Raw genomic sequence first — 26,119 nt, forward strand, 5'->3', positions numbered from 1 at the left:
TACAATAAAGATAATAAAATCTGTGTGTTTATTTATTTCATTAAAATACTTTATTCTTAATGTGTGTGGTTTTTGTAACCCTTTCAGACTAGTGGCTTAATAATGGATAGGTGTCTTATTGACAGCTCTCCATTATTAACCAGGCTTAATGTCACCTTACAATAGCAAGGCGACATTAACCCCTTATTACCCCATATGCCAATGCCACAGGGCAGTGGGAAGAGATAGGCTAAGTGCCAGAATAGGCGCATCTTCCAGATGTGCCCTTTCTGGGGTGGCTGGGGGCAGATGTTTTTAGCCAGGGGGGCCAATAACCATGGACCCTCTCCTGGCTATTAATATCTGCCCTCAGTCACTGGCTTTACCGCTCTGGCGGAGAAAATTGTGAGAAAGCCCATATCAGTTTTTTCCGTGAATTAACCCTTTAATGTAACACCTACAGCTCCCAAATTTTACACACAAACACTTATAACATTATTAGTGAGGGATATATAAAAATACAAGGGATATGAAAAGGTTTACTGTATGTAACCATGTGTCATATCCTGTCGGGTTCAGCAATGATTTAGCAAAAGCCGACAATTGAATTACCGGCTTTTTTGCTATCTAGCGCTGTATGAAATATAAATATTGTATATATATACTGTATGTGTCACTGACATATATATGTATATATATATACCTATTCTATGTGTAGACATTTATTTTATCTATTCTATTCTGTCAGTGTGATTTTACTGTACACCGCACTGAATTACCGGGTTTTCTATAGAACACCGCTGCGTATTTTTCACAAGTCACACTGATGGTCCGTGTGGTGTGCAAGTTTTTCTCGCCCCCATAGACTGTCATTGGCGTATTTCGGGCGTAATACGGTGACAATCGCTGCATGCTGCGATTTCACTCGCATGTATAATACGGCCGAGAAAACAACGGATGATGGGAGCTGCCCCATGGAATAACATTGGTCCGAGTGCGATCCGATTTTTTATCGCTTAGCACTCGTCCGTATTACGGTCTAGTGTGACCCCGGCTGTAGCGTGATTGTGGGACACTGTGATGATGACGTAGGACGCGTCATCCACATGAAGCAGAAAAGGAGGACGGCATCACAAGGAAGGAGGAGGCGCCGGACCAAGACCAGCGACGCACATCGGACCGGACCGCAGGTGTGTATAATAAAAGGTGTTTTCTTAGCTTAAAAATAATAATTAAGTGAAATATATATTTGGTTGTAAAGTTTTCAGAATCTTCTGGCTTTGAGCAGCTAAAATAAATAAATTAAAAAAAGGGACGACTTTCCACGTCCCCTTTAAATCATGACGTCAGAGCCTCCTCACCCCGCCCTACGCTTCTGCGCAATCATCCGCGTGACGTCACCCACGTGACATTCCTGATCACAGCGTCGCTGCCCTTCCTACAGCCGAAGGACCTCAGATACACGAAGGACCGCACTACGGGCTGTCCTCACAACTGCCTGAAGCTAAATGACCGAATTTAAACAGTAAAATACAAAATAACGTCTTTCCGCAGCACAGCTCATTATTGATATACTCACTGAACGCTGCGGGCAGAGCGGGTTATCATTGAGAGACGTACAAATCAAATAATTTCTTGTCAGGCGGTACAGGGGCAGCTCCGGGCACACGGAAGCCAATTGTGCTGGATGTTGTGACGGGAGAAGCCGGACGAGGAAGCGTCTGACAGGAGCCTGGTTCACGGAGACGTCTTCCCCCTTAACCCTCCCCAGTTATGCCGCTCTTTAGCTCCAACCCCTTCGACCAGGATGTCGGTGAGTTAGACGTGGAATCCCTTAATATCACCGTCCCTATAGGACGTGCTGCATATATAGTAGGGCCGTGGTGCAGTTGCCCATAGCAACCAAATAAACTATTGGTTTTAATTTCCCAGTCATGTTAGTAGCTGGAATCTGATTGGCTGCTACGGACCAATCAAAATACTGTTTTAATGTTTCAGTCGTTTACAAGCTGAAATCTGATTGGTCCCTTTGGACTGTTGCTCCCCTTTTCCTTTCCTCTTGGCGCAGAACATGGTGACGGTGTCCGGGGTGTGAGGTAACTATGGCCGCTGCGAGCAGGGGGCTGTGGTTCGCTTCTTTGTCCCCCTGACGTGTTCGGTGGGGTCAGGAGCAGCTCATCATCCTCTATCCAAACGCTGTCTCTGCTTTTATTTAGCTGCTTTGTGTTGTTTTTATTGTCCTATTTGTTGATCAGCGGCAGGGTTATATGGGCGCCGCTTTTCTTATAGTTTGAGACAGATCATTCTTACAGGAAATTCTTCTCTTCGGCCAAGCACTAACTGAGTTACCTGTACAGCACCTTTTAGGACAGGCTTGTAGCTTCAGGAGGAGTAAAGGGGTGTTCCCATCTCCAAGACCCTATCCCAATATGTAGTAGTTGTACTAATAATAATATTCGCAAATATCTCCTATGTAGTATAGTTCTTCTGATTCGCTATGTCTCTTTCCTCATTTGCAGGCATTACAGGACCTTAGGTATCCAGGGTTACGACCACTAGCAACTAAATAACTGTTACTGTATCAGCGGTCGTAACCATGGATACCTAAGTTCCTGCAATACTTGCGCAGGAGGAAAGAGACATAGCGAATCAGAAAAACTATACTACATTTGGAGGTATGTGCTAATATTATTATTATTGCATCTACTACACATTGGGATAGGACCTTGGAGCTGGGAATACTAGTTTAAATATTGTCTTTAAAGGATTGACCCCGTTTAGAAAACTTCTGATATGTACAGTTGGTTGTTAACAAAAAAACCCCCCAAAACCTGCAATTTACTCCCCTGGTCCAGCGTTGGGTTTTCACCAATACCCCGTTGAGACATTCCGCTGATGATGTGTCTGCGTGGCACCCCCCCTTCAGGAAAATAAGGAAAATAACGGGGACCACAGGCAAAGACTCAGCGCTGGACCTGGGGAGGGTGTGTAAAGTGTTGTGTTTTTTTTTTTATAACCCGATAGGATTAGAGGAATACCCACTGTGTATAAGGTTACTGGTGACGAGATCGGGATTTGGACCCCTGTGTAGCAAGCCCTGGACAGCGGCACAGGACAGCAGGGTGGTCTGTGTACTGCGCCTGTTGGTCTGGCCCATACACCTTAGCTATGTCTTCTTGAAGATGCACCCCCGTTCTGGTCGAACATGCATGTGTTTCTACCCTGGTTAGCAGAGTAAGGTCTCATTCACACGTCCATTTCTTCTCATGGGTAGAAAAAGTAACCATTACAATCTATGGGGCTGTTCACGTGTCATTTTTTTTTTCTTTGATTGGGGGGGGGGGGGACCAACTGTCCACGGGGAAAAAAAAAAAATCAGAGACCTTTTTCTATTTCATTCAATTCATAAATGAAACTCGCACATAATTGAACAGTACAGCATAGAACCAATAGACGTGATAAGTCTATTACTGTTTGATGGTAGGAGATGCCTGGAAAATGTTATTTTTTTTTGTGCATGCAAGAAAAATAGATGCGACGCTGCAGGTCCCGCGGAGCAGAGATGGATGAATCTGATTCAGCACACTGATGAAAAACGGCCCGTTCATGTATGCTAAAAAAAAACAAAACAAAATGGACATCTGAAGGAGAAAGGACGAGATGTTCTTGTAGGTGGGGCGCCTGGTGCTGATCCCTATAATTACTAGAACATAGGCGCCATAAAATGTAATATAGTAGGAGCTTCACCCCTGCACTCTATCTGGTGATCCCCAGAAAGGGGGAAAAGTGCTAAAATAGTCTTAATTTTAACCGTTTTTTTTTTTTTCACCTTTTTTGGTTTCTAGACAATTTTCACTCCTTTGACAAAATCAAATAATACTTGAATTATACCAAATACGAGCCATGTCTTGCCCCCACTTCCATACCCATGTAGTCATACAGAATACTTTACAGTCACAGTTTTGCCTCAAAAACTACTTTTTGTATTAAAAAAGAAAACAAATCCATCAACAGAAAAGTCTGTGTCACATTTACATTGCAGAACTTTGCAAAAAGTTTATTCCAACTAGAAACATTAATCTATTATTTAATGGTTTAGTGATGACTGTTAGTTGTTTGTTGAGGCCCGGCCGACCACTAGTAAGTACCTCTACGATTCAGATCATGCCATGGAGATGGCATAGAGTACCATTGTGCATGATCAGCTGCCCCATACAAGTTCCTCCTAAGGTGAGGCCGTAGCCATAGTTTTCTGGAGGACCAAGGTCCCAGTGGTCAGACCCCCACGGACCTGACATTAATCACCAAACACGTGGATACGTGGTGTTTGCATATGGCTGAGGCCTCATTCACACATCACTGGTTCCCTGACAGCACAATAATGCATTATGTTCTTTGGTGCTGTTTACATGTCTTTTTTTGGGGGGGGGTATGTATATATATATATATATAAAAAAAAATAGTGGTACGTGTGTCGTCCGTTTTTCACTGACTGGCTTAGGAAATCTCTTTCCTTTTTATCCGATAAAAACTGAAGTTGCAACAATGGCAAAAATGGTCACATGGGCCAAAAAACGATTAAAAAAAGGAAAAAGGATCATAAAACTGATGAAAAACTTCCAAATTTGTGAATAAGGGCTAAACCGTCTGGTTCAATTTTTTTTTCAATTAGTTCTTCATCAGGACTTTATCCACTTAGCAAGTGAAAAAAACTAAAACACTAAATAGCTAAATATATGGAAACCGTCATTTGTGTCATCTTCTCCATTTTGACCTTAAAATGCTGCATGTGCCTTTTTTTCTACAGATGTGTTTCTGCAGTGATATGGGGCTACTTGAGATTTTGGGGAAACCCCTTCATATGAAAAGTTTGCACATCCCATTGTCATTGCATTTTTATCCCCTGCTTGCTGACTGTTTTCATGAACAACAAGCAGGATTGTGAGTGCAGCACTGAGCTATAATACAATACTGTAAATCAGTAACCATAGGGTGCACACACAAAAGATCATTGTTTTCGGAAGCACTGTCTGGTGTAAACAGGCAGTGTGCTGCCGAGGACAGAGGCGCAGAACCGATCTATTACTGATTGTTTTGTGTACATGGACTGTGCCGTCTAAACGGGCCGATAGCTCATCTCTGATCGGAGGCTATGTAGCCGATCGTCTGTCTTTGAACGGCCGGTGGAGGCTCAGTGTGAACGCGCCCGTAGTTACACAAGCACTTGTGTAGTCTGTGTGACCTGTAAAATGGTGATCAAAGGTGAGCGGCCGCTTCCTGCTGACAGATCCGTATCACTGCGAGCTGAAGCCAAATAAATCCAGGTCTTTGCAGTGAGAGCCGCCGCCGCTGTGCTGGAAAACACATTTCTGCTCCGTGACTAATGATTTATTTTTCTGCTACTGAATCGGAATAGGAGAAAAGCAATAAGTGTTTCTATTTTATTCTGCACATATTTTGCCTCAAAAATTTGACTGCAACTTAAATTTTATACCGGTGGATGCGATTTAAGGGGCTGAAGTTCATGTAAATATACCCTTCTCCCTCATTCACATGTGTTTTTTTTTTTTCCTGCAGTCTGCTAAAACTGGGCACATTTCTGGGGTGTTCAAACCCACTGGCTTTTCCTTGAGCGGACGACGATCTAAGTTACTTTTTACACTGTTTCCGCTGTGTGCGTTTATCAGATGCAACAGAGAACTGCAGATAAGCAGATCCATAGGCCCCTGTGTTGTATCATTCAACGTATAGGTCCAAGGTTTCAACCGGGAAATCCTGATAATGGAAAGTTCAGACACGCAGAGTGAAAAGGACTCTGTGTATGGGGTGTCTTAACTCTCCTCTGATAGGAGATGTCACAAAAAAGAAAGATTGGGCATGATGAACTTTAGCATGTCCTATCCTTTAATCCTGCATAATATTTCCATTGATAACAAATGCCCACCAGGCTGAGACATCGCAGATCTTTTTATTGCATAAGAACGAAGAGTTGCGCGAACTACAGCAATTTGACCTGCTGGGACTTGAACCAGCAATTGCCGGTCTGTGCTCGGACTGATTTGATTGAACATTTTCATGGGCCCTTACTCTTACGAAGCTCAGCCTGTGGCTATACATCAAAGGAAATGGTTAATTTCAACATCTACTGCAATACTGAAGTATTTTACAGTATATAGTAAAAGCGATCAGACAATCATAGGTTTAAGTTCTCTATGGAGACAAAAAAATATGTAAAAAGAACCCTACAGTTTATAAAAAAAAAATTAAAGTAGCAATTACCCCCTTTTTCCCGACTTACAGGTGCTTCTCACTAAATTAGAATATCATCAAAAAGTTAATTTATTTCAGTTCTTCAATACAAAAGTTGAATCTCATATATTAGATAGTCATTACAAACAGAGTGATCTATTTCAAGTGTTTATTCCTGTTAATGTTGATGATTATGGCTTACAGCCAATGAAAACCCAAAAGTCATTCTCAGTAAATTAGAATAATTAACAGAAAACGCCTGCAAAGGCTTCCTAAGCGTTTAAAAAGGTCCCTTAGTCTGTTTCAGTAGCTCCACAATCATGGGGAAGACTGCTGACTTGACAGATGTCCAGAAGGCCATCATTGATACACTCCACAAGGAGGGTAAGCCACAAAAGGTCATTGCTAAAGAAGCCGGCTGTTCACAGAGTGCTGTATCCAAGCATATTAATGGAAAGGTGAGTGGAAGGAAAAAGTGTGGTAGAAAAAGGTGCAGAAGCAACCGGGATAACCGCAGCCTGGAAAGGATTGTTAAGAAGAGACAATTCAAAAATTTGGGAGAGATTCACAAGGAGTGGACTGCTGCTAGAGTCATCGCTTCAAGAGCCACCACACACAGACGTATCCAGGACATGAGCTACAAGTGTCACATTCCTTGTGTCATCCACTCATGACCAATAGACAACGCCAGAAACCTCTTACCTGGGCCAAGGAGAAAAAGAACTGGACTGTTGTCAGTGGTCCAAGGTGTTGTTTTCAGATGAAAGTAAATTTTGCATTTCATTTGAAAATCAAGGTCCCAGAGTCTGGAGGAAGAGTGGAGAGGCCACAATCCAAGCAGCTGGAGGTCTAGTGTGAAGTCTCCACAATCAGTGATGGTTTGGGGAGCCATGTCATCTGCTGGTGTAGGTCCACTGTGTTTTATCAAGACCAAAGTCAGCCCAGCCGCCTACCAGGAAATTTTAGAGCACTTCATGCTTCCCTCTGCCGACAAGCTTTTTTTCATTCTCCAGCAGGACTTGGCCCCTGTCCACACTGCCAAAAGTACCAATACCTGGTTTACAAACAACAGTATCACTGTTCCTGATTGGCAGCAAACTCGCCTGACCTTAACCCCATAGAGAATCTATGGAGTATTGTCAAGAGGAAGATGAGACACCAGACCCAACAATGCAGACGAGCTGAAGGCTGCTATCAAAGCAACCTGGGCTTCCATAGCACCTCAGCAGTGCCACAGGCTGGTCGCCTCCATGCCACGCCGCATTGATGCAGTAATTGATGCAAAAGGAGCCCTGACCAAGTATTGAGTGCATTTACTGAACATACATTTCAGTAGGCCAATATTTCGGATTTTAAAATCATTTTTCAAGCTGGTGTTATTCTAATTTACTGAGATAATGACTTCTGGGTTTTCATTGGCTATAAGCCATAATCATCAACATTAACAGAAATAAACACTTGAAATAGATCACTCTGTTTGTAATGACTCTATATAATATGAGATTCACTTTTTGTATTGAAGAACTGAAATAAATTAACTTTTTGAAAAAAAAAACATACAAAAGTACAATCTGTCAAAAAATAAAATTATGTAACCTACACAGTAATAAAAATTTAACATTTTTAAATTAATAAATTAATAAAAATAATCAGGTTCCTCGCATCGTGTTCTCATACACTTTATGCAGTTAATAGCCTCTGTGTCTGTACTGCTACATACTTAGGCAGTTAACTGGTTCATGCAGCTTTACATGAACACCCGAGCCTTACACTATGGCTGGTCCAAATAACTAAAGCAATTGTCACCATCCACCTCTCGTGTCTCCCCTTTTCCTCATACTTTGTAAGCTTGCGAGCAGGGCCCTCATTCCTCCTGGTATCTATTTTGAACTGTGATTTCTGTTATGCTGTAATGTCTATTGTCTGTACAAGTCCCCTCTATAAGTTGTAAAGCGCTGCGGAATATGTTGGCGCTATATAAATAAAAATTATTATTATATTATTATTATTTGGAAAGAAAAATTGAAACATGAATATTGGTGGTATTCCATCTCCTCCTCCCAAAAGATGGAAGAAAAAGTCATATGAAACCCAAAATGGTGCAACAGTTCAGCTCACTTGAAACATGTTTTCATGGGGCCATGTTGGCGACAAATAAAAAAAGTTATGGCTCTTGGAAGAAAGGGAGGCAAAAACGAAAATTGGTTTTGGTGGGATGGAGTTAATTGACGCAGAAGACCATAGGATGTTGCGTAGGTATAGACAGGATTATCCGCCCCCGTAAGATTCCTTTATGGGACGATGTACCTATAGTGAGTCCTATAAACTAGGGCTCTATATAACGCCATGTAATTAACGAGAAAACCTCGTAGTGGCCACCGGAGGAGTCAGGCAGGAGTCTATTCACCTCTCTGTGCTGAGAACACATGGACAATCGGCTGAGCTGAGCGTGCATGTGTGTATGGAGGAGTAGGGAGGAGTAACTCTCAGACGAACGGGGACCTAATGTGGGGGACATCTTTACTTGAATAGCAGAAGGAAGACGGCAAATGTCCAGTCTCCACTTTGATCCTTTTTATTTTGATTCTGTGTCTTATAGTAATATAATATAATAATTTTTATTTATATAGCGCCAACATATTCCGCAGCACTTTAAAACTTATAGAGGGGACTTGTACAGACAATAGACATTACAGCATAACAGAAATCACAGTTCAAAATAGATACCAGGAGGAATGAGGGCCCTGCTCGCAAGCTTACAAAGTATGAGGATAAGGGGAGACACGAGAGGTGGATATATATATTAACTTTTGTCTCTTTTTTCAGAGAAAGCAACAAATGAATATAACACGTCTGAAGATTGGGGCCACATCATGGACATATGTGACAAAATCCTCAATACTCCCAATGGGTAAGGGTCTAATCGGTGACTCGTTTTCTGCGGTGTATTATCATTTTCTTCCAGGAGAGCGAGTAGAAGCTTCTGTTTTTCACTGCTTTGTATAGAAGGGATAGATTTCTGTTAATTTGTGTTGGCTGTCAAACAACTTTTCATGCAGTTTTTGTTTTTCCATGCACCTATGCATCAGCATAAAGTGAACCTGTTACTAGGTTTTGGCTTCGTAAACCACTAGCTTGTCGTCATTCGACTCTTGGTTTACTGTTTCAAACATGTCCAAGACAAAATCGTCCGTTCCTGCTTTAAACAGTTAAATACATTGTACAAAAGTCCCTGAGCTCCATTCGTCCTGTTGCTCTTTTCCGTTTCAAGCTACTTCTCTTCGTTGCAGAGATATTCCTGTCTTGTTTTTCTTTCCTTCTGGAGCGCACTATGAGAAATCTCTGCGGGTGGGCACTTGGCAGCTGTTTTACAGTCTCAGATGCTGCTGAGCTATGATTGGCAGCATTTGACAGACAGGGCTCAAATCTATGGCTCCTGCTTCAGATCTTATGTGACTAGCACCTCAGATCTGTACAAAAAAAGGGATCATTTTGGTTGATGGACAAGCATCTATACAGCCATTCCACCTTACGTTTGTGAAAACATACCGACTGGTTCTTTTTAAAGTCTATGAAGAGCATCATGCTTTTTTATTGTTCATTTGCCTACTAAATTCAAAATCGACCAACTTTTTAAATATGCTTAATTAAAGATGTCCTACCATTTTGCTGCCGTAGAGTCTGTGTAGCTCCTTCACATAACTGGCTGTCCTGATGTTTCTGACATGGATTCTCAACTATGTTGGCTCTCTGCTCTTCCTCTACATTCTAACAGTATTAGAAATTGCTGCAATGGGAGAGAATCTAGGCTTTTTGAGAGGGGAAATCACATAGGCTGTATTGCATCAGAGGGCAGATGGTTGGGGGAATCCTCACAAGATGGGTTTCAGTGTACAGAGAAGAGCGAACACATCACAGACTGCTGAGAAGGTGATCTACCGTCAGCATCAGTACAGCAGCACAAGGGTCTAAAATCCTTTAAAAGGGAAGATTAGTCCAGGAAGGAGGCTGTACTGGTACATGGGCACCATTGAGAACAACGGTATCCTGGACACACAGCATTTCCAATATGTAGTACAAGGAGGAGCATGCTCACATGAGAAAAATCTGAAATGTTTGCATTTTCAGGAATTCATACTTGTAGGGAATGAAGAAATGAAGATTGCAATACAGAAACTTTGTGTAACCTTTTTAACTGAAGCCCTTACATATGTAAAAAAAAAAAGTTTTCAGGTCAAAAATGTTCTTAGTCTTCAAATAGTTTCACTTTTTTTTTAGACTTAATCTTATTTGATAATTTGCAAATTGCTTTTATTTAAGAATTTTTTTACCTCCAAAAAATTCATACCAGCCACATGGTGTCCCCTTTTTTTGTGTAACTTGTTGTCCCTCTACATGTTGTCTAGAGTAATCCATCTCTAGATGCGTAGACCCTGATATATATGACAGGAAATGAGGGCTGTGTATTTGTCTCTACAGGAAGTAGGGCCGGATCTTTGTCTCTACAGGAAGTGGAGGGTGGGTCTTTGTCTCTACAGGAAGTGGGAGGCGGGTCTTTGTCTCTACAGGAAGTGGGAGGCGGGTCTTTGTCTCTGCAGGAAGTGGAGGGCAGGTCTTTGTTTGTACAGGAAGTGGAGGGTGGGTCTTTGTCTCTTCAGGAAGTGGAGGGCGAGTCTTTGTCTCTACAGGAAGTGGAGGGCGGGTCTTTGTACAGGAAGTGGGGGGTGGGTCTTTGTCTCTACAGGAAGTGGAGGGCGGGTCTTTGTACAGGAAGTGGGGGGTGGGTCTTTGTCTCCACAGGAAGTGGGGGGTAGGTCTTTGTCTCTACAGGAAGTGGAGGGCGGGTCTTTGTCTCTACAGGAAGTGGAGGGTGGGTCTTTGTCTCTACAAGAATTGGAGGTTGGGTCTGTGTCTACAGGAAGTGGGGGGCGGGTCTTTGTCTGTCTATAGTTAATGAGGGCGGGGATTTGTCTCTACAAGAAGTGTGGGCCGGGTCTTTTCTCTACAAGTAGTAAGGAGTGTGTCTTTGTCTACAGAAAGTGAGGGGTGGGTCTTTGTCTCTACAGCAAGGGGGCTGGTCATTGTCTCTCTAGAGGAAGTGGGGTGAGTCTTTGTCTCTACAGGAAGTGGGGGTGTGTGTTTGTCTCTATAGGAAGTGACAGCGAATCTTTGTCTTTATACAGGAAGTGGAGGCGGTTCTTTGTCTATACAGGAAATGGTGATGGGTCTTTGTCTATACAGGAAGTGGTGATGGGTCTTTGTCTATACAGGAAGTGGGGGGGCGGGTCTTTGTCTCTACAGGAAGTGGGGGCGGGTCTTTGTCTCTACAGGAAGTGGAGGCGGTTCTTTGTCTATACAGGAAGTAGGGGCAGGTTTTTGTCTCTACAGGAAGTGGGGGTGGGTCTTTCTCTCTCTACAGAAAGTGGTGGCAGGTCTTTGTCTTTCTACAGGAAGTAGGGACGGCTCTTTGTCTCTCCTGCTTTCCTGTCTGTTAGACTATTTGCAAACATACCTCAGAGGCACATTTTCAGTTAAGGGCAGACAAGCTATTAAACAATGGCAGGAGCAATGCATGTTTGAAAGTGAGAGAAAGGATGTTCCAACACCTATAATGCTGGCAGAATACTGATGAAGAGATATAAACCTTTGAGCTTCAGCATGTTGCAGAGCGGTATATTGTGGATAGTTTGTGGACCTATAAGACTGGCGTCGGTAACACTGACCGCTGTATTTCTGAATTCCAGAGCGAAGGACGGCCTCAAGGCAATCATGAAAAGGGTTAATCACAAAGTCCCCCACGTGGCCCTGCACGCTCTGACTGTAAGTAGATTCCTCTTCTATTGATCTCCATACTTCTTCCCAGACGCAGCAGTTACTTACCATCCTGTCAGTTATGAAATCTATCTCATCAGTATGCCTCTTCTGTCCTGTGCCTCCGTAGCTATTAGGGGCCTGCGTGTCAAACTGCGGGAAGGCCTTTCATCTGGAAATATGTTCCAGGGACTTTGCCAGCGAAGTGCGTGGCGTTATAAATAAGGTATGTTCATAATTAGCTTCTTCATTTGTTACAGTCGCCAGGTCCTTCTAACAAAAGACATTATTGATTTATGCTTTAACCTTGAACGCACGGCCTGAACACCGGCGATAAGGAGGATGCACCCGTGATTGCACATCGGGGAGATGACAGGCGCCTTGTTACAGCGCCCCGGATAAACATTCATGGAAAGCAATGAAATGTCAAGTGGTAAAATATGCAATTAATGAGGAAATAAAAATAATATTGCATGCTGTTAAGCAGAGATTAGGAGCACAGGTGATGGGGGTGCTGTTCCAGCCATGTAATGCGGACCATGAAGGACGGGGTCTATTTTTTATCAAAGAAAGCTTTGCTCACTTCACTGGGGGTAATTTGTGCCAAAGGTGTAAACGGCGAGTATTCCCTTTCCAATGTCTATGACGTTTGCCTGTGCATTGCCTCACAGTGGATCACTGTATAGCAAGCCAGAGTCCGTCATGGTTTCCTAAACAGATGAGGAACAAGAAAACCGTGTGCAGACACATTTCTGGCCTCCATAGGTAGAATGGTGGTTATGCATATCATTAGGGTAGCAGCTGAAGTTTTTGTGGTGCATGTGATGAACATGCAATCAATGACAAACGAGCGCGTGTCGGAGCGCTGGTTCTCGCTCGCGTGTCGGAGCGCTGGTTCTCGCTCGCGTGTCGGAGCGCTGGTTCTCGCTCGCGTGTCGGAGCGCTGGTTCTCGCTCGCGTGTCGGAGCGCTGGTTCTCGCTCGCGTGTCGGAGCGCTGGTTCTCGCTCGCGTGTCGGAGCGCTGGTTCTCGCTCGCGTGTCGGAGCGCTGGTTCTCGCTCGCGTGTCGGAGCGCTGGTTCTCGCTCGCGTGTCGGAGCGCTGGTTCTCGCTCGCGTGTCGGAGCGCTGGTTCTCGCTCGCGTGTCGGAGCGCTGGTTCTCGCTCGCGTGTCGGAGCGCTGGTTCTCGCTCGCGTGTCGGAGCGCTGGTTCTCGCTCGCGTGTCGGAGCGCTGGTTCTCGCTCGCGTGTCGGAGCGCTGGTTCTCGCTCGCGTGTCGGAGCGCTGGTTCTCGCTCGCGTGTCGGAGCGCTGGTTCTCGCTCGCGTGTCGGAGCGCTGGTTCTCGCTCGCGTGTCGGAGCGCTGGTTCTCGCTCGCGTGTCGGAGCGCTGGTTCTCGCTCGCGTGTCGGAGCGCTGGTTCTCGCTCGCGTGTCGGAGCGCTGGTTCTCGCTCGCGTGTCGGAGCGCTGGTTCTCGCTCGCGTGTCGGAGCGCTGGTTCTCGCTCGCCCGCTCACGCGTCGGAGCTCTTGCCCGTGCGCGTCGGAGCTCTGGCTCTTGCCCGTGCGCGTCGGAGCTCTGGCTCTTGCCCGTGCGCGTCGGAGCGCTGGCTCTCGCCCGCGCGCGTCACCCCATTGGAAGGTGTGACAAAATGTGATGTGAGCCTTGCCTTAGATCTGACGGCAATTTTGGTATACCTAAAGGGGTCTTTATTTCTCCTACGCCTCATTGGGGGACACAGGACCATGGGTGTTATGCTGCTGCCACTAGGAGGACACGAAGTTAACACATAAAGAATAACTCCTCCCCAGCAGTATACACCCTCCTGCTGGGTATACTTAAAGGGGTCTTTATTTTTATCTTCAGGAGCACAGCGCTCCGCTGCCTGCTTTCCGGCGGGAGGTAGTGCTCTTGATTGACAGTTCAGGCTGTTCCTACCAGAACTCTGCACACTCTGAGGATACAACAGTGCCTCTAACAGAGGAGAGCTTGTAAACTGTGAAGTATGAGCTCTTTGCCTGTTAGACCGACCACCTTTGAGGTGGCAGGTAACCTTGACAACAAGTAGCTGAAGGAAGATTTTTAATAACTTGCAAAACCTGATTTTTGCAAGCACTTTATTAATTCACAACCCCTTTTACACGTGGATCCCTGGTTCAGAGTTACTTTCTTGTAGGGCCATGAATACGACCCAGAAGAGAGCGTGTAATGTGCAGAGTAACAGCTTGCTCCATTATTACCAACCTATTATGTTTGTTCTTAATTTCTAGGCACATCCAAAGGTATCCGATAAACTTAAAGCAATGATGGTCGAATGGTCGGAAGAATTTCAGAAAGACCCCCAGTTCAGCTTAATATCGGCCACCATCAAATCTCTGAAAGAAGAAGGTGTATCATTTCCTACGTCTGGCGCTCAGGTACAGTGACATTCTAGTGATCTTTTCTTAATTTGGGGGTACATGACTGAGCAGTGACACAGTACGGTATTATTTGTCTCATCACTGATGAAGAGTGAGTGCATTAAATGTTCCCCTTATTCCTCAGACCGCTTCAAACACTCCAAAGAATGGGACGCCGAAACCCAAGAACAAAGAAGACGAAGATATCGCTAAAGGTAAGTTTTATTACCAGTCACTGCTGTCCGTCATCGTCCGATGGGATCTGTCATGGCGCCATTTACAACATTGACTCAATCGATAGAGGCTTATAATCTTTTTTTGAACATTTACTGTAGTGAAATATGGATAAGTATGATTCTGTGACTTGCAGTGGTTTAGCATCTGCCCTGAAGGCTGCAGGTCTCACCAAGGTGTTAATATGTATTACACTGAGAAAGCAGCCTTCTGTCTCCAATCTCGCCAGGGGGCCTAGCTAAGGACCAGGAAGAAGATGTCATTTACTGCCTGATACTATCTATCTGTGTGAACCTTTAGGCCAGTGTTTCTCAACTCCAGTCCTCAAGACCCCACAACAGTTTCATGTTTTTAGGATTTCCTTAGTATTGCATAAGCGATGGGATTAATGCTTGAGCAAGTGATGAAATTATCACCTGTGCAATACTAAGGAAATCCTGAAAACATGACCTGTTGTGGGGTCTTGAGGACTGGAGTTGAGAAACACTGCTTTAGGCAAAGAGTGTTCAGAGGAAAATAATATATTCATTGGGGTATCGGCTGTGGCCCAATCAAAAACAAGCAATTATAATATTAACCTGAGAGGCTGTTCTAGAAATTTGACCTATTAACTCTATAAATTAGGCTTGTATACATATAAAGTTGTTCACAGATTGAGGGGCAGCCTAGCTGATGTGATCCAGTCCATATTCACCCCCCCCTCGGAACAGAAGCAGACTACAAGTTAGCTATTTCTGTAAGTTTTCTCCTGTTTATTTTATACTCTTTTGCATATCTGCATGTCTTTTTTATTACCATATTTTTATATATTTTTCTTTACTGTAAGCACTGTACCTTTTTCTGTTAAAGCATAAAACTTTAACAAGTTGAACCTTGTATGTTATAAAGAATCCATAGCCTTTAACTGTTTTATCCTTATGAATGGTAGACAGTAGTAGTAATATTTCCGGGACTCATCGCCAGTGTATTCGGTGAGTGGTGGCAGCGTGTATGAGCGGGTGTGTGGCCTGGGTCGGTGTGTGATTTATGCTCCCATTACAACATAGGACAAAGGTTGAATGCTGGACTGAGAGAGGGGAGATAGATTAACCCTTGCAGGCGCAACACCAAGTCGCGTGCTTTGAGCGGGTACGCGACAAGTTAGTGGCAGCACGGAGGGATCCGTGACATTTACAATACACATTTCTTTAGAAACATTCAGACCTCGTGGATATTTGAGGTTTGACAGACTGAAATACTTCTGCACTAAGTCACAAAACAGCTCTGGCTTTATGGAGCTGATATACAGTGGCATGTAAAAGTTTGGGCACCCTTGGTCAAAATTTCTGTTATTGTGAGCAGTTAAGCAACTTGAAGATGAAGTTATCGCTAAATGACCTAAAGGTAAATATGACACATATATATATATACACAGTATATTCATAGTACATTTTAAAAATTGCAAAAAGGTAAATGTGCCAATGCAAAAGTTTGGGCACCCTGCATGGTTAATACTTAGTAGCACCCCCTTTTGCATATATCACAGCTTGTAAACACTTTTTGTAGCCAGCCAAGTGTCTTTCAATTTTTGTTTGAGGGATTTTCATCCATTCTTCCATGGAGAATTCCTCCAGTTTTGTGAAATTCCTGGCGCACCTTGCATGCTCTGCTATTTTGAGGTTTAGCCACAGATTTTCAATGATGATCAGATGAGGGGACTGTGAGGACCAGTGTAAAACCTTTAGTTTGCACCTTTTAAGGTCGTCTGTTGTGGATTTTGACATGTGTTTAGGATCATTATCCATTTGTAGAAGCCATCCTCTTTTCAGCTTAAGCTTTTTTGCAGATTGGTGTTATGTTTGTATCAATAATTTGTTGAAATTTCATTGAATCCATTCTTCCCTCTATCCATCAAATGTTTCCTGTGCCATTGGCTGCAACACAACTCCAAAGCATGATTGATCCACCCCTCATGCTAAATGGTTGGCAGAATGTTCTTTTCCTGAAATTCTGTGCCCTTTTTTCTCCACACATACCTTTGATCATTGTGGGCAAAGAGTTCTGTTTTAACCACACGGTCCACAGGACTTGTTTCCAAATTGCATCAGGCTTGTTTAGATGCTTTTTTGCATACTTCTGGCTCTGAATTTTATGGTGAGGACGCAGGAGAGGTTTTGTTCTGATGATTCTTCCATAAAGGCCATATTTGTTCAGTTGTCTCTGAAAAGTAGAACAATGTATTATAACTCCAGAGTCTGCTAAATCTTTCTGAAGGTCTTTTGCAGTCAAGGGAGTGTTCTGATTTGCCTCTCTAGCAATCCTACGAGCAGCTCTCTTTGAAATTTTGCTTGGTCTTCCAGACCTTATCTTGAACTTCACTGTTCCAGTTAACTGTCATTTCTTAATTACTAGAGTTGATCGAATAGCTTTGGATAAGTGCTCATCCAAATAGCTGCAGCGGTAGCCTGGATACACGCAGGGCTCCCAATAATTAGCTGTTCGGTGCCGCAGCAGAATGTGTTGCTGCTGTGTGACAGTCACAACACTTGCATGGAGAGCCTGGTTGTTGTTTTTATAAAGTTGGGAAATTTGTACCACCTGATGAAAATGGTGAACAAGCCATAGCCTTAACAGGCGAACTAAGGTCTGAAACCTTGGACAGTTTATCTGAGCACACAAATCTCCAAGGGTGCCCAAACTTTTGCATCAACCCATTTTCCTTTTTGTAATGGTTAAAACAAAATGATAATATAATTTTGTTTTGTCTAAAATGCAAAGGAAATCTATAACTTCATCTTCAGCTGACTTAACTTCACAATAACAGTAATTTACACGCCACAGTAATGTGGTTTAATGCAGTAAGCACCTAATAAACGGAAAACAAATCCCTTCAGTTAATAATGTAAAAGAATACACCAGCGCTACCTCCCAGAGGCACTGAGCCGCAGGAACCAAGACAGAACAGAGGCTTCAACTGTCAGAAAGAGAATACAATGTAAAAGAAAACTGGATCCGCGCTACAGTGCTGCAAAAACAACTCGAAATATACACTAAATATACGCTTAGATAATGCACAGTAGATAAATCCCCAGAGGGATGATTGCTTCAATGCCCAGTAATACACAGGACACCTAATGTGTACAAATACCACGACCCGCTAGTCAGAGCTGCGACCTGAACCAGCATAAGAGATGTACCTGGAGAGCCAGTGAAAAAGATGCCGCACTAACCGTTATGATCCAGTACCCGGTAAATGATGATGGAGGTGGGTCCGGTAGAAGGTGGTGTCCTGTCGGGCTGATGTGCGGGCAGATGGACGAAGGAACAGGGTACCGTGCGGAAGAGCTACGCAGAGCCAGGGACAACTCCGGCCGGTAGCGTCCCTGGATACGAGCGGGAGCTGACCAAGGGAGGAGCTCGCTGGCACAAGGCTCAGCGTGTGACGTCACTGAGCTTGGAGAAAGTACGGGGTACCGCAGGAATCAAACCGACGCGTTTCGAAGGAGCGGCGTCCTTCTTCATCAGGGTTACTGATCCCTGAGAATGCCCCGCTATTTAACCCCCCAAGGTGTCACTCAAACTGCCCGGCCCGCCCTATACGCCCGCTACTACAATAGTGTCCATTGGAAGTGCAAATAATATAGGATGTAATAAAAGATATATATATATGGGAAGAATGGTCTGCAAAACCATGTAATAAAGAAAGTGATATAGACCTCATAGAAGTTACAGCTCGTGTAGGGACAACCTATATGCGAGACACATATAGTGCAGGTGTAAAACAGTACTACTGCAATAAATTAAGTGAAATTTGGTAAAATGGATAAAAACAAATCTTTAATAAATACTAAGTTAAAATTAGAATTAATGTTAGATAAACACTGGTTAAAACCAATAAAAAGGGAAAAAAACGGAAGAGGATACGAAATAAAACCAATCAAGGACCAGGGAGATGATACGCTACCCCAAGTGCGCTAGGACCCCAAAGGAAAAAGAAACAAAAAGTATTGGCCTAAAAAGCAAATATTTCAAGCCCATGATTAAGGCCTTTAGGTGCAAGGCTGTTAAGGGAAAAGATCCAATGGGATTCGGCCCTGGACATGGCTTTAATCAGATTGCCTCCTCTTAAGTTTTGTTTTACTTTTTGAATACCCCAAAATACAATGCCCCTGGTGGATTTACCATGCCTCTCACTAAAGTGACGGGAAAGTGGGTGGCCCAAGAAGCCTTTATGGATATTGGTGAAATGTTCCTTTATCCGGACCATCATGGGCCTCTTGGTGCGGCCAACGTAAAGTTTTCTGCATGGGCACTCAATGGCGTATATGATCATAGAAGAAGCACATGTAATGTTGTCTCTGATGGTATATTCATTCTTATCATCCATATCTGAAAAAGTGGAACGACGTGTCTTCTGGAAGGATGTATGCCGGCACCCGTGACAAAATCCGCATGGTGTAAACCCTGTCTTGGTGTTGGTAGAAGCCTCCGATACTTGTTTACACTTAGAGTATTGTCTTGTGGTGGGGGCTATAGTACTGCCCAGGGATTTTGCTTTCTTAAATACAAATCTTGGTAGGGGTGGCAAAAATTCCCCTATGATTTTGTCCCCCTGAAGTATAGTCCAATGTTTGTGGATAATGGACCTAAATTTGGTGTGCCCAGCATGGAATTGGGTGATGAAGGGTAGCTGATGGATCTGGTCCTGAATATTCGTTGGCTGGTTGGTAAATTTACCTTTATGTAATATGGCATCCCTGGGTGTCTCCATGATGTCATTCTTGGCCCGTTCCAGTTGGGTGTGAACTCCAACCCAAAGGTGTTATTGTTTAGATTAGATATAAAAAGGTCCAGCTCGGCCTTGGGGCCATCCCAGATGAAGAGCACGTCGTCGACCTTTTTATATCTAATCTAAACAATAACACCTTTGGGTTGGAGTTCACACCCACTACTAGCACGACATGTATAAACTTTCTGGACCTCAGCATCTTCATAGAGAGCAACCAGTTACTCACCAAATGCTATCGTAAGGAGGTGGACTCCAACAGTTTTATTGGCATGACCAGCTGCCATCTTCCAGTCTGGCTCACGAATGTGCCCAAGAGCCAGTACACAAGAATCAGACGGAACTGCACTACTTTGGAAGACTTCAAGAAGGGCTCTGCCCTCCTTACCCAACAATTTTTGGATAAGGGTTACCCTCGAGGATTACTGGAACGGGCCAAGAATGACATCATGGAGACACCCAGGGATGCCATATTACATAAAGGTAAATTTACCAACCAGCCAACGAATATTCAGGACCAGATCCATCAGCTACCCTTCATCACCCAATTCCATGCTGGGCACACCAAATTTAGGTCCATTATCCACAAACATTGGACTATACTTCAGGGGGACAAAATCATAGGGGAATTTTTGCCACCCCTACCAAGATTTGTATTTAAGAAAGCAAAATCCCTGGGCAGTACTATAGCCCCCACCACAAGACAATACTCTAAGTGTAAACAAGTATCGGAGGCTTCTACCAACACCAAGACAGGGTTTACACCATGCGGATTTTGTCACGGGTGCCGGCATACATCCTTCCAGAAGACACGTCGTTCCACTTTTTCAGATATGGATGATAAGAATGAATATACCATCAGAGACAACATTACATGTGCTTCTTCTATGATCATATACGCCATTGAGTGCCCGTGCAGAAAACTTTACGTTGGCCGCACCAAGAGGCCCATGATGGTCCGGATAAAGGAACATTTCACCAATATCCATAAAGGCTTCTTGGGCCACCCACTTTCCCGTCACTTTAGTGAGAGGCATGGTAAATCCACCAGGGGCATTGTATTTTGGGGTATTCAAAAAGTAAAACAAAACTTAAGAGGAGGCAATCTGATTAAAGCCATGTCCAGGGCCGAATCCCATTGGATCTTTTCCCTTAACAGCCTTGCACCTAAAGGCCTTAATCATGGGCTTGAAATATTTGCTTTTTAGGCCAATACTTTTTGTTTCTTTTTCCTTTGGGGTCCTAGCGCACTTGGGGTAGCGTATCATCTCCCTGGTCCTTGATTGGTTTTATTTCGTATCCTCTTCCGTTTTTTTCCCTTTTTATTGGTTTTAACCAGTGTTTATCTAACATTAATTCTAATTTTAACTTAGTATTTATTAAAGATTTGTTTTTATCCATTTTACCAAATTTCACTTAATTTATTGCAGTAGTACTGTTTTACACCTGCACTATATGTGTCTCGCATATAGGTTGTCCCTACACGAGCTGTAACTTCTATGAGGTCTATATCACTTTCTTTATTACATGGTTTTGCAGACCATTCTTCCCATATATATATATCTTTTATTACATCCTATATTATTTGCACTTCCAATGGACACTATTGTAGTAGCGGGCGTATAGGGCGGGCCGGGCAGTTTGAGTGACACCTTGGGGGGTTAAATAGCGGGGCATTCTCAGGGATCAGTAACCCTGATGAAGAAGGACGCCGCTCCTTCGAAACGCGTCGGTTTGATTCCTGCGGTACCCCGTACTTTCTCCAAGCTCAGTGACGTCACACGCTGAGCCTTGTGCCAGCGAGCTCCTCCCTTGGTCAGCTCCCGCTCGTATCCAGGGACGCTACCGGCCGGAGTTGTCCCTGGCTCTGCGTAGCTCTTCCGCACGGTACCCTGTTCCTTCGTCCATCTGCCCGCACATCAGCCCGACAGGACACCACCTTCTACCGGACCCACCTCCATCATCATTTACCGGGTACTGGATCATAACGGTTAGTGCGGCATCTTTTTCACTGGCTCTCCAGGTACATCTCTTATGCTGGTTCAGGTCGCAGCTCTGACTAGCGGGTCGTGGTATTTGTACACATTAGGTGTCCTGTGTATTACTGGGCATTGAAGCAATCATCCCTCTGGGGATTTATCTACTGTGCATTATCTAAGCGTATATTTAGTGTATATTTCGAGTTGTTTTTGCAGCACTGTTGCGCGGATCCAGTTTTCTTTTACATTAAATCCCTTCAGTTACTTTTTTTCTTTTTTGTAGCTACAGGGTAAAGCTTGGCTTCTGTAGGTGACTGGTCATTATGTAAGGCCTCATTCAGATGTCAGTTTTTTTCACGTTGAGGGGGATAAAAACACAGGACTTCATTAGTGTTTTTGATCAGCATTTCATCAGCGTTTGATCAGTTTTTCTGGGAAGAGGGGAAAAAAAAAGTTTCTCCAACTCCTCAATTAGTCCATGAAAAACGACTAGCACACTGATGGCATCCGTCAGTCTGAGATATAGATAGATAGATATATATATATATATATATATATATATATATATATATATATATATATATATATATATATATATATATATATATATATATATAAATTTTTTTCATGTATTTGCATTGCCGATTTTGATCCAACACTCAAATCAATATCGGACTGCTCGGTCCACAAAAATAAAAAATAAATCAGACATGTGAATAGCCCCATAGACTATAACTATGTACGAGTTACATTCTTGAACAACACGGCGAGGACGCGTGCAGGAAAAACGGATGTCTGAACGAGGCCTTAGTCTGGTAGGTATCAGATGGCCATAATAATAATAATATTTATATAGCACCATTGATTCCATGGTGCTGTACATGAGAAGGGGTTACATACAAATTACAAATATCACTTACAGTAAACAAACTAACAATGACAGACTGATACAGAGGGGTGAGGACCCTGTCCTTGCGGGCTTAAGGTACCGTCACATTAAGCGACGCTGCAGCGATATCGACAACGATGCCGATCGCTGCAGCGTCGCTGTGTGGTCGCTAGAGAGCTGTCACACAGACCGCTCTCCAGCAACCATCGATGCCGAAGTCCCCGGGTAACCAGGGTAAACATCGGGTTACTAAGCGCAGGGCCACGCTTAGTAACCCGATGTTTACCCTGGTTACCAGTGTAAATGTAAAAAAAAACAAACCACTACATACTTACATTGCCGTGTCTGTCGCGTCCCTCGCCTTCAGCTTCCCTGCACTGTGTAAGCGCTGGCCCTAAAGCAGAGCGGTGACGTCACCGCTGTGCTCTGCTTTCCGGCCGGCACTGACAGTCAGTGTGGGAAGCTCTGAGCAGCAGCGCGGACGCCGGGGGACGTGACAGACATCAGAGGGTGAGTATGTAGTGTTTTTTTTTTTTTACTTTTACAATGGTAACCAGGGTAAATATCTGGTTACTAAGCGCGGCCCTGCGCTTAGTAACCCGATATCTACCCTGGTTACCATTGTAAAACATTGCTGGCATAGTTGCTTTTGCTGTCAAACACGACGATACACGCCGATCTGACGACCAAATAAAGTTCTGGACTTCTAGCTCCGACCAGCGATATCACAGCAGGATCCAGATCGCTGCTGCGTGTCAAACACAACGATATCGCTATCCAGGACGCTGCAACGTCACGGATCGTTGTCGTTCTCGTTGCAAAGTCGTTTAGTGTGACGGTACCTTTACATTCTACAGGATTATGGGAAAGGAGACAATAGGTCGGGGGTTGCAGTAGCCCCGACGGTGTTGAGGTGGTCTTAAAGGAGTTCTCCCACTATGAATTAGGATGGGAGATAAATGAGTGATCAGTGTGGGTACAACAGCTGGGACCACCACAAATTTTATAAAGCTACATTTGTTAGTCGCATACACGTGATTAGAGCAGCCTCAGTCGTGGACACTTCATTCATACCTGGAGCTTTGTAGCCACCGTTCTTGGATTTGCTGGGTGTCCAGCAATCACTTATCCTGTATGCAGGTGAAGGATGTATTTTTTTTTTTTTTTTTAGTCTCATTAATGCAGCCACGTAATAATGTCCTTATTTAGGTGAATGTTAGCGGTATTGCTCTACTAATGAATATCTGCTCCATGGAGGTTCTTTCTTTTTTGGTCCAGGAGCTTTTCTATGGCATGTGCCTAATGCTAAGTACGTGTACAAGTTTTGAGCAAATGTGCTCGAATAGGGTGTTATCTGATCATGCTCGTGTGCTAAGAGTGTCTTCCGCGTGCTCGAAAAATATGCAGCTGTCAAGAAGCCGCGGGGACTCTTAACATATTTTTCATGCACACCGAAAGCCCCTGTCACACTAAGCGAGGTCGCTAGCGAGATTGCTGCTGAGTCACAAGTTTTGTGACGCAACAGCGACCTCAGTAGCGATCTCGCTATGTTTGACACGTAGCGGCGACCAGGCCCCTGCTGTGAGATCGCTGGTCATGTCGGAATGGCCTGGACCTTTTTTTGATCGTTGAGGTCCCGCTGGGTAGCACACATCGCTGTGTTTGACACCTTACCAACGACCTCGTTGACTACAACGTCACACAGGACGTCCCTCATCGAGGTCTGAATCGTCATAATAGCTGCCATGTGACATCGTTCTACAGGTCGCTACAGGTCGCCGCATCGCTGCTGCGTCGTTGGGAAGATCTCACTGTTTGACATCTCACCAGCGACCACATAGCGACGCAGCAACGATCCCTGACAGGTCGTATCGTTGTCGGGATCGCTTTAGCGTCGCTAAGTGTGACGGGGCCTGAAGACACTTTGTTAGCACACGAGCATGCTAAGATAACACCTTATCCCAGTACGTTCGCTCATCAGTAATATGTACCCTAATAGACGCAATACTTCTTGTGGTTCTAGTAATTGAGCTCGCATCACTTTCTACATGAGAACTGCAGGAAGTCTTGGCGTTCTGGTCTTACTACAGATTCTCTTATACTTTCTTGTGTTATTCAGTGATTAACGTGTTTTTTCTTTTTTCCTGAATTAATATCAGTTTGCTCCCAATTGACAGCAATCGAGTTATCCCTGCAAGAGCAAAAGACGCAACCATCAGAGATCAAATCCCTGTACCCAACCGTGGACGCACAACATGACAGCCAGAAGACGGCCAGGAAAGTCCGAGCGCTCTATGACTTTGAGGCCGTGGAGGACAACGAGCTGACGTTTAAAAGCGGAGAAATCATAATTGTGCTGGATGATAGGTATGAAAGTGTGTGCAACCATTCACATGTTAGGGCTTTCCATGATCACAATATCGAAGGCCATCAGGATCAGATCAGCGGGGTCCAAACCTCGGCACCCCCCCACCGGTTAGCTCATGTGAGTGTTTTGCTCTTGTTTGCCAGCACGTCGTCCACTCTGCAGCGTTGTGCTTGGTAATGTAGAAACGTCCTTTTCACTTTAATGGGACAATGTTCCAAGAACTGATTCTACAAGTAAGCCGTACAATAATCAGTGTTGCCGATGGAGAGTCCACGCACATCCGTGCCAATCCTACTGCAATGGAAAACCTGACCAAACTCCTCCAAATATAAGTGTGAATAGAGCCGTATGGATTTCTGAACAATTCTATGACAAGTTAGACATGGGTGCGTCTCTGCACCTCTAAATCCTTTCTATTCTAATGACTTCAATCCAGGCACTGTAGTTATAGTGTGTTACATTTTGATATTCAGACAGTAGGCAAAAAAAAAATCCTTAATCCTCCGCAAGAGCCTCATTGATGCTTCCATTCACTTGTTGTGTTCTTTTCTTTTACAATTTATATCTTGGTACTAGAAATCTGACTTGTTTTGCATGACATTCATTTGTAGTGATACAAACTGGTGGAAGGGAGAAAATCACAGAGGGGTCGGATTGTTCCCGTCCAATTTTGTCTCTACAGCCTTAAATGCGGAGCCTGAAGCGGGTATGTAACAGAGCAGATGGGTCTGTGTGATGGCTGGGTTAGCAATAAACATTATATAGATAGCATATAGATATCCAACTAGGAGGAGAGTATAGTATTTATTGTTTATTTCTGGAGCGATTCAGTCGGGATGGTCCATATAGAAATTGGTGGCCTTGTAAGGCTTCAGATCGGGGTCTCGCCAGTGTCTGTACGCAGCAGCGTCTTGTCTTCAGGTCGCCTCCACTTTCCCTCTGCTCTATGACTGTTTTACTTACAGAGAAGAATCGTTCCATATTGATCAGGAACAGTTATTAAATCAGAGGAATTGGGAGCAGCCAGTTCTATAAATGTCACGAATCTATGCGGCAATGCAAATAGCAGCAATTGAGCAGCGCCCAACAGATGGCTGCTGTGTATTCGGGTTTTCTTTGCTTCTTGAGTAGAAAATGTTAATTGATGTCTAACGAGCTGCTGTTTCAAAGGGAAGAGCCTGGATGGCTTCTGAAGTGCTGCAGCCCAATAGCTGAAGCCTCCTCTCTTTACTTCATTGCTGACGGGTCACACTTTAGGTACCAATTGTACGAAAATAGAAAGAGCCGATACTTAGGTGCAAACTGATGTGCACATAATGTGTCTTTAGTAGTGATGAGCGAACGTGCTCAGATAAGGTGTTATCTCAGCATGCTCGGGTGCTAACCGAGTGTCTTTGGCGTGCTTGAAAAATATCTTTGAGTCCCCGCGCCTGCATGTCTCGCAGCTGTTA

General features: G+C 44.0%; 1 protein-coding gene across 1 annotated transcript in view; it reads left to right on the plus strand.

Moving 5' to 3' along the window:
* Positions 1–1,419: 1,419 nt before the first annotated feature.
* Positions 1,420–26,119, plus strand: part of STAM2 (signal transducing adaptor molecule 2) — a 34,813-nt gene continuing 10,113 nt past the window's right edge. Inside the window, exons 1-8 of the mRNA XM_077272955.1 lie at positions 1,420–1,792; positions 9,055–9,139; positions 11,973–12,048; positions 12,170–12,265; positions 14,305–14,451; positions 14,579–14,648; positions 24,478–24,667; positions 25,280–25,374. Coding sequence (XP_077129070.1) covers positions 1,753–1,792; positions 9,055–9,139; positions 11,973–12,048; positions 12,170–12,265; positions 14,305–14,451; positions 14,579–14,648; positions 24,478–24,667; positions 25,280–25,374 — 799 coding nt within the window. The 5' untranslated portion in view covers positions 1,420–1,752. The remainder of the gene's footprint in view (positions 1,793–9,054; positions 9,140–11,972; positions 12,049–12,169; positions 12,266–14,304; positions 14,452–14,578; positions 14,649–24,477; positions 24,668–25,279; positions 25,375–26,119) is intronic.

The sequence above is a fragment of the Ranitomeya variabilis genome, chromosome 7 (genome assembly GCF_051348905.1).
Source record: "Ranitomeya variabilis isolate aRanVar5 chromosome 7, aRanVar5.hap1, whole genome shotgun sequence".
Lineage (NCBI taxonomy): Eukaryota > Metazoa > Chordata > Amphibia > Anura > Dendrobatidae > Ranitomeya > Ranitomeya variabilis.